This window comes from Chelmon rostratus, chromosome 6 (genome assembly GCF_017976325.1).
Source record: "Chelmon rostratus isolate fCheRos1 chromosome 6, fCheRos1.pri, whole genome shotgun sequence".
Classification (NCBI taxonomy): domain Eukaryota; kingdom Metazoa; phylum Chordata; class Actinopteri; order Chaetodontiformes; family Chaetodontidae; genus Chelmon; species Chelmon rostratus.
In genome coordinates, this window is record NC_055663.1 from 26,145,555 (window position 1) to 26,154,766 (window position 9,212).

Consider the following 9,212-nt stretch of genomic DNA (forward strand, 5'->3'; position numbering starts at 1 on the left):
AGGGTTTACCATAGCAGAACAGGATCTGTGGGAACTTTTACACTGAGTCTGGTTAATGATGGAGATGTGTCAGCCAGAGCAGATACAGAGCAGGTCGTTAAACAGCTGATTCTGTCTCAGTGCCGGTGGTCAGCCTGCAGGGTGATCACAGTGAACACTCAACATCTGGATGACCTCTCTGACCTTGAAACAGTGATGAAGGCTCAAAACAAACTAATCGCTCGAGAGTGACATAAATTCACCTTTAAAGGCTTGATAATGAGTCTGTACAGCAGGATAAAGGCTCAGACTGGAACCGACTTATCTAACTTAGTTGCAGCCAGTTGAGAGCCCTGTCTCCTAGACATCATGTATATGTACAACTTTGAGGGAAAACTAATGCTGACCGAATTAAGTTTTCAATTAACATAATGGGGAAAAATTGTTAATTACCTGTAAAGTCGTAAAAACGCTGACGATGAACGTATCAGTATTTATTTCATTTGTTTTCCACCAAAATAGGCAGTCCCTCTCTTAGGGACTACAGCATTAGTGTTTCCTTCCAAACTTTATTTATAACATTTTCAGAAAATATATACTCAAACATTAAAGCACACATACTCCAGACACCCAAAAAATATCCAAATATATGCACACACAAACATGCATACACAGAGATATACAGAATATAGACATGTACAGACAGAAACATGTCCACATATCTCAGTAGACATGTTTAAATACAGGCGGACATCGAATGTATGCCATGTCGGTCTGTTCTAGAAAACAAAAAACAGACTCGACACCACATGAATAAGATAACTTGAGCAACTAAAGCATCTTGATAATTAGAATGAAAAACGTAGCTTGAGTGAATTCTATAAAGCGACTTCAGACATCGTTTTAATCACATTGAACTGAAATTATGATCTTTGTCTAACATTAACCAAAGTGCATTTGTTGCCTGAACCTGACCACAGAGTCTAGACACGAACCCTGTCACAGTCCTGCACTTTGTTCAAGCAAGAAGTAGCCATTCTCCTTATATAACCACAGCCGGAGTGGTAGCTGCAAAATAACATTACTACAGCAGTAAAACTGTATAGACACTATTAATAGCAGCAGCAGCAACAGCTGGAGCAACAGTGGTGACAGTAGTTGTAACAGCTGGATAGTGTTCACAAAGCAGTGACTGTGGTACAACGTACAGCAGCAGCAGTGCTGGAGGACACTGCAGCAGCGTCATAGATGCAGTACTATCAGCGGTAGTAGTATCACAGCACTGTGACGCGTGGAGCATCACAAGCTTAGAGAAATACACACAACCCTCGTGTTGAGTGAACACGCTGTGCAGAGAGGTGTAACAGGTAGAAATGCTGTGCAGGCCTGCAGGTCCAACAGCGAAGCCTCAGGTCATGTTCCATGGACCCACAGCTCATCTCTGTACAGGAAAGTGTCTTATGCAACCTCAGTGGAGTGATTTATGAGACGTCTCTGGCACTCAGCTGCATATCCCAACCACACTCATCTCTTGTGACAGAGGAAGAAACCACACACAGAAAAAACGGCCTGGAGGAAAAAAAATGTCTTTATTTTGGTCACAAAGAACTCGAAAGTTCAGGAACAGTAAGAGATGATAGATGATAAAAGTAGTATTTTTTTTATTAGCGGATGCATGTGAAGTGAGGATGTGTAACGTTTGAAGATTAGCTGGGCTGAGCTGGGGTCGGTTAGTGCTGCACGCTGTATTTCTGCAGAGAGAAAGCGCTTCAGCCACACACCTGTGTCTTCCACTATTGCACAACCCTACCTTGAACTGAGTTGAAAAACTAAACACAAGCGTGGCAGCTCGTCAGCAGTCTAACATCAGTGAAAGGAATAAAAGAAGCTCTGAGAGGGCCGCCGGCCTTCAGCTGTCAGCTGGCAACAACACATCACGTCATACAGCATCGTTGTCTGAGGCCAAACCTGTGGCGAGCTCTGGTTCAGACGCTCACCGGGTTAGCTTTCTAGCTGGCAGTGCAATGTTGAGTTAAAAAGGTGGAGCTGTCGAATAATCCCACTTTCAACAGGTTTATAAGATTGATAATTTGTATTTTAGCACAGTGATCATTTAATCTTTACTTCATGAAATTAATTCGATTTGTCCACCTAATGTTGGAGGAGCACTTTACAATGACAGTTTGTTTATAGCCTTTAACCAGTAGTGCTTCACTAATCAATATATTTTTTAGCAACAACTGCTGTTTGCAAAACTGCAGTCGTAGTTAGCAACTAGCTTTTAATACTGCTGTAAACAGCCAGATGTTTTTCTCAGGTGTAAAAACGTTGCTCCGTGTCTGCTGGATGTGAAACGGTCAGCTGTTTGCTCTCATTTACCAGAGCCCATAAAATTGTGCATCACATTGATTTCTAAATTTTAGATTGTGCATGCTTGTACCTAAAACTCAACTTTATCAATTCCACTGCAAACAAACAGTGCAGACAAAATGCAGTCTGCAGATTAGCAGTGCTGTAACAAACACTAAGCGCCTCTAGATTAAATACGCATGTACCGGAGTCTCAGCTCAACTGCGGCGTCGTCCTAACACAGTAGGAAATGTGCTTCGCCTTCGACACGCTGTTTTTAGTGAAGTCCTCTTAGGTCAGATGCTGCAAATGTCAAGTGTTCGCCAACCAAGAGTTGGTTGCTGCATAAATAATAAATTAGAAAGCCTCTCGGATGATATCCAGTCCTGTTTTTTTTGACATAGTTCAGTAACACGTTAAAGCAAATCTACTGCGTATAACTTCAGTTCACTTAAAAGCAAATGTCCACTGTTATTGGCAACGCACCGTGAAATCAACACAGCAGTTACAGTAAGCATGAAAATGTGCAACAAGCTGCATCTTAGCGTCTGAAGCTCTCCCAGATATCGACTCTGATTCCAGCTGAATTATTTGCAATATATACAATATATAAAAAAGCAGAAATATTACATCTCTCAGCAAAGTCAACAGCATGTTTGCCTTGACAACAGCTTTACACTCCTCCAGCTGATCCTCTCAGCCACAAAGTAAAATGGAATGACAAGAATTTTTTTTTTTTTTGGTCACAATCTGCAAAACAACTCCATTTTCTGTGGCGCACATGAGCTTTTCATAAAATCCCAAATACTGTAGTATCAAAACTATTTAGTGATGAGACTAATAAATCATAAATGATCATGTGTGTCAATTAATTTGTTGATTTGCAGGTTAAACAACATAAAACTGGGATAAATTTGGTTTAAAGGTGAACATTTCTCAGTCAGATTTAACTGTTGTTTTAACAGCATTTAATGAGTGATTTCTATTTGTCTCAGGTCCAAACTAAGCACTGAAATATATTAATTTACTCTATGTAACATACATAGATGTCTACACAAATGTAACTTTTTCACCAAATTTAGCCTGGCTTTGTCTTTTCCATGCAAATCATCAAATCACTAAACCCAGTGTGTTCTTGTATAGTCGCGTGAATCGATAATTATGAGCCCTTTGTGCAGGACTCTTCAGCATTTTGTATTTTACTTTATAAAGAGCTCATGTATTCCACTAAAGCATCATTCACCCTTTTTCTTTGACTGTAATCTGTCCTGCGTTTGTCTCCCCACAGGGACAGAGAGGCGTCCGCTTCAGTTCTCGGTGGTCTTCACTTGAATGGAGGACAGGACCTTTCCCATGCTGTGGAAGAGCGGAGTTACGAACATGTCTGTCAGACTCCTCCACACCACCTGCACTGACGGTAGGAGCATCAAGAAGCACTGGATCACCGGCATCACCAGCCTGGAAGAACAAAGGTCAGAAGGTCACATCAGATGCTGAGAAATGACGCTTTCAGAACATGCAATAAATGACACGTGCATTAAGCTGTTCCTCAAACATTTCCATTGCATAGCTTACAAAAAGTATGTCATTCAAATGCCTGTCTGACTCCCAATTCCATCTCTGGGAGGAGGACCAAGGCTCAGATTTGCAGGTTTTATTAAGTGCTATCTGTGCCCAAAAGGTGTTGCTTTCACCTGAGCAAACGAGCTGACCTACAGGACGACTTTCCTCAACATTTATTAACCCGTATCCTCGAAAATGTTGCTCAAAGATGCTGCTGATCTACATAGTTCGCTCCAGAAATTGCAACAAACTCTCCATCCTGGTGTCCAAACCAGCAACGTGAAGGTGTGCATGATCTGCGGCTCTAAAATGACTAAAGAACAGATTTTATTTCTTCCATTGTCACTGCAGGGACACTGAATTAAGTTTCTGTATAGCATCTATTTTCAGGATGCTGTGATTTCGCTCCTTGTTTGGCCTGTTGGGCATCTGTGTTGATGCTTCCAGTGTCTCTGCACAACGTCTTAAAACAGTTAAACATTAAACTCATTAACAAAGGCATAACCCAGATTTGCATGTTCCTGTTTTGATGCATTTACTCTAATTTATGAGACTTTGTCCAGCCCAGTTTATGTGGAGCTTTGATATGTATTTGACATGTTATTCTATAACCATGTTCTAAATGAACGTCTGATATTTGCGTCATCTCATCAGCTACTGTTATTGTCTTATCTGCAAGGTGCTTTGCATCTGTTTTCTATAAAGACCTGCATTGTTCTGCTTCTCTCACTTCACTCCATTAAAATGAAGGTGTTGTGAACGCTGTGTTCCCCTTTGAAGCAGCACCCCTCTGCGCGATCTCCCTTCCTGACATTCCACAAGTATTGACCCGCTCTGCGTCACCCCTCGGTCCTCTATTAATGAATACCTGCGGTGACTTCCTCCTTCAAACAACTGAAGGAATCATCCAGAGCATGTGACCTCACCTAGAGGTGAAAGGTCATGCGAAAGTAACTCTGCAGCTCTCTATCTGCATCTGAAGAATGTGCCACTCTGGTCTGCAAACAGGCCTGAATGCCAGCAAAGGGCATAGGGCGTCTTTTTTTTTTTTTTTTTTTTCCACTACCAGTGGGACTGAACATTCCTCCCAACTTTCCATGGAGCGCTTACTTCAGGGCATAAATGTTGTTTCATCAAGTGTTAATAAATGGACTCTTTGGGTTGCGGCTGAGAACGTATGCAAACCTGGGGGCACCTGGTCTAACTTGATGCAGGCCCGTATAGTTGCCACAAGCATGACGTAATAATCCAAATAGAGGTATAAAAACAAAACGCTGACAAAATGCTTCGATGTTAAACTACGTGACGTTAACTTTAAAAATAACCTCTAAAGAGCCAGAACAAGCATGCTGGCAAGAGGCGGTGGCCCCCGAGGAAAACAAGGGTCCTGTAATGTTCGCACCATTTAAAGTGTGTTTTTGCTCCTAAAAACAGGCTTCAAGTCATATTATGATACTTTAATAGTAGAGATTTTAAGATTTTATATCACTGTAATACTGTAGGTAGTGTGTTTGAAGCACTCTGTATAAGTTTTATGATATTTTGCAGCACTTTATACCTTTTGCATTACTACAATATAATGTTTGACTGGAACTTTTTTGAGTATTTATGTGTACTTATTTATGTCTGATCACTCTAATGTGATGTTTCTGTACTGTTTCCTGGAAAAACAACATTTGTCACTGCCAGATATGGCTGAAAAAGCACCAAACAGAAACCTGCGAGGGAAACTGAGAGCAACTTCTTCCTACCAGATGTGGATGCAGCTGAGCACCCCGAAGACCACGCCGAGGATGAACGCCATGGGCACGGCCAGCAGCGTGGTCAGCAGGCGGTAAAAGATGAATTTGACCAGCTCAAAGGCGGCGTGGCTTCCGATCCACACTCGGTCGAAGCTGTGAGAGGAGATGGGCTCCGCGATGACATCTTCAAAACCAACCTGTCAGATCGCACAAGTCACGGCACACAATGAGCTGTGAAGATAATGAGCAGTGACAGCAGGAAGGTCTGTGGAGGTGATGGATTGACGCGCAGGCGGCGACTTCCAGGTATTCACGCTGCAGATTACCAGTCTCACAGTGTGTTACATGAAAACAATGAGGTTACATTACTCAGAAACTGGAGATAACTCAACCCGACAACCGCCAGCTTGTGTAGTTTCACTTTCAAAGAGTAATTCCGCACAATGAACAGTTTACCTTCAAGTGCGCGTTGATGTCGTTTGGATCTCGGTCCGGCGCCGCTTCGTACACCTTCCCCTTCTTCGACAGAATGGGTTCTATCGATCTGTTGAACTCATCTTCGTCCATAATTATGCTGGTGTCCGATTTCTCCTTTTCCAGACCCATGCTGTACGGTGAGACGGGCAGACGGCGCGGGGAGAGCAGCTGGTGGCGGTGCGCTCTGCGCCGGACTGATCGGCACCCCGCCCCGTATGGAAAGCAGCGCAGCGTGGGGCCGAGGAGACACAACAAGCTCAGAGTCACATCCTCAGACCGTTTCACCGGCTCACTGATGACTGACACTACTGTGCAGCGCGCTGGCCTGCAGTCATGAGCCACGGAGAGCCAGCCGAACACAGCAGCCTCATCAAACATGTGATAAAGCGTGATTATTACAACAGAAGCTGCAGGCCTTTTTTCTTTTCTTTTCACCACTGAGGCACTCATCTTTTAAAAAGTGGTCAGTGAAGTGGAGTTGTTCTTTTTCTGACATGAAAAGTGCTGTTTTGGAAAATGTAACCACCTGTACTTTTGAATTATTGTGCAGAGAACATCAGTCTGCCCCAGGCGGCGTGTTTTGGAAAGAAACACCCACATGTTTACCCACACACACTTTGTAACTATAAAACCCTGCTTGTTATTGTTCTGTAGCTGAACGCACTGTTCTACCTGTTGAGCTGATTTACCACAGATTCTGTTTTTGGTGAGTGTGGATTTATGGCTCTCCGGAGGTTCGCGCTCAAGACACACCTGCTGACGTTGATAGAATGACTGCAGGTCCTCAGATGTCTAAACACGAATCACAACAGGAAGACATTGTCCTCAGGCAGCCGGGGGGGGGGGGGGGCACATGGAGAGGATTTAATTTCTGATGATGGAGGTTTGACCACACCATATGACCCCTCAGCAACATGGATGTTTGGATGTTAGTCAACATAAGAAATTCTACGATATTTACGAAGAATATGCAGTTGTGTGTGTGTTTGGGGGTGCTGCTCTTCTTATTAAACATGTGATGCAGGGGTCCAGTCGTCTTAAAGTCTCTCTGTGTGTGATCGAGCTTGCATATAAGTATGCATAAAAACGAACAGTATATTTACTGCATACACTTGAATGTCGGCCTATGTACATGTGCATTCATCATGTGCATATATGTAACATCTATCTACATCTTCTGAAACTCTTTATATTCATAATATCAAGAAATGTTTATATCATGGAGATAATTCACACTCTACAATCATGTTGAAAACAGAACTTAGTGCTGCAGTTGTAAGTTAAAGTGCAACATTTCCATTTTCAATGTGGTGGCATAAAATTAAAAATTCTTCCAAAATGACACTCAAATATCTGCAGACTATCTAAGAACTGTATTTACTGTAAGTTTTTGTGTGACAGTGAAAGCCACACTATTCATTTCCTATTCAATGTGAGTAAATTGCCTTTAAAGGAATTGTGGGATAGAGTTTCACAAATTATTGACAAGTGCTGCAAGAAAAAGGAGGATTGCAGAAAGTATTTTAACTTGCAACACAATCAACAAGGACTGAAATCAAGTTAAAAAAAAAACAACAACAACAAAATGGACAAAGAAAAAATGATGAAGTGGTGTTCCAGGAAGGTTTGTCTTCACCACGTGTGGATAAATGTCTGCAGAGAGGATTATTTTTTGTAGTTTCTGGGACTCTTTTATGCATCTCTTGTCTCCAAGGTTGCAAATACAAACAATAGGAGGTGCTTTCAGAGGGCAGATTGTCAAACTGCCAGGTTGCAGTAACAAAATATCAAAATCAAAAATATGCTACAAGTAAAGGACGTCAGTTACTATCACATTTTTATTGATTCACATCAATCAGCAAACTGAATGCAAGAAAAAGTTTGGCCTCTTTCAGCTTGGATTGTCAGATATTACATAACAGAAAAACTGCAGGTGCTCAGTCTGAGTTTAACTCAACCAGCACAAGTTTGTCCCTCCAGCTCAGCTCTGGCTGATGTTTCTCTCACTAAAAGGCCAACCTGCCTGCAGTCTGCTGCACTTTGCATCTCATTTGTTAACGTGGCAGGTCCAACGTCCTGCTTATTGACTGGCAACATGTAAACAATACCCTCTTTTGTTTAGACACCAGGGCCTGGACGTGATGCATGGACACACACACACACAAAAAAAGTAGGCCAGGAGAGTGAGTGACAGCGAAGCAGAAACACAGCAGGCAGAACAGAGGGATGCTGGGCATTCAGAGCGATCAGGGCGATCCCTGGCTGCGAGCAAAGCGACAATACACCACCACAATGCTCCTGGATTAACACACAGAGAAGCGTTCTGACAGACGAGCATTCAGGGAGAGGAGACCTGGCCGGCCTGAGGGCGAGGTGGAGAGAGAGGCCGGTGTTGACGTGACAGCATGTGAGTGTGTGGAAGGGACAGCAGCAGAGGAAGTGCTTGCCTTTGGGCTGTGTTACAGTTTGGATACCAATGGTGTGATGAGATTACAACAAGATTTCTGCTCAGCCAGTGGCAGAGCCTAATAAGGACGCAGACGTTGGTCAGTCTGTCCAAAAGTTTGGGCCAGAACAAGATTTTTAAACAAATACTGGCAGGTTGACATGAAATTTAAAAATGCAGAGCCTCCACAGGATGATAGCTGATGACTCTGGTGACCTCCTGACATTTAGCTCAGGTCAAGTTTCCCCTTGACCGACACTTCGGCCGCCGGAGGATAAAAACAACAGCAACAATAATAATAATAATAATATTAATAATAAGTACATTCATGCTCTCCAGAGCATGTCTGGCCATTCCGCTTTGGTCCTGAATTCTGCAGAACATCTGAATGATCCACTAAGCAATGAACCATTTGAATCAAAAACTGCAAGTCTTCACCTTGTCTTCTCGTCTCCAGTCTTCACGTCAGTCTCATGCTGTTTCATTTTTTTCTTGCAGCCTAACAAGATGAAACACAATCACGTTAATGTCGTTCAAAAATGAGGAAAAGTACAGCCCCAGGAACGACCATATAAAATTTACACCTCTTTTACACATTAAATACATCATAAACATACGTCAGAGGCGTCACAGAGGAGGTGTTTGTTGCAGGGCTG

The 9,212-nt window shown here is 42.7% G+C and overlaps 1 protein-coding gene across 1 annotated transcript; it reads right to left on the reverse strand.

The window, feature by feature from the left end:
- Positions 1–1,549: 1,549 nt before the first annotated feature.
- Positions 1,550–6,349, reverse strand: cav2 (caveolin 2). Its single transcript, XM_041939141.1, has 3 exons — positions 6,090–6,349; positions 5,643–5,830; positions 1,550–3,786 (listed from the first exon to the last, which is right to left on the reverse strand). Exons 1-3 carry the CDS (start codon positions 6,237–6,239, stop codon positions 3,636–3,638), a joined length of 489 nt encoding a protein of 162 aa, XP_041795075.1. The 5' UTR covers positions 6,240–6,349; the 3' UTR covers positions 1,550–3,635.
- Positions 6,350–9,212: the final 2,863 nt, after the last annotated feature.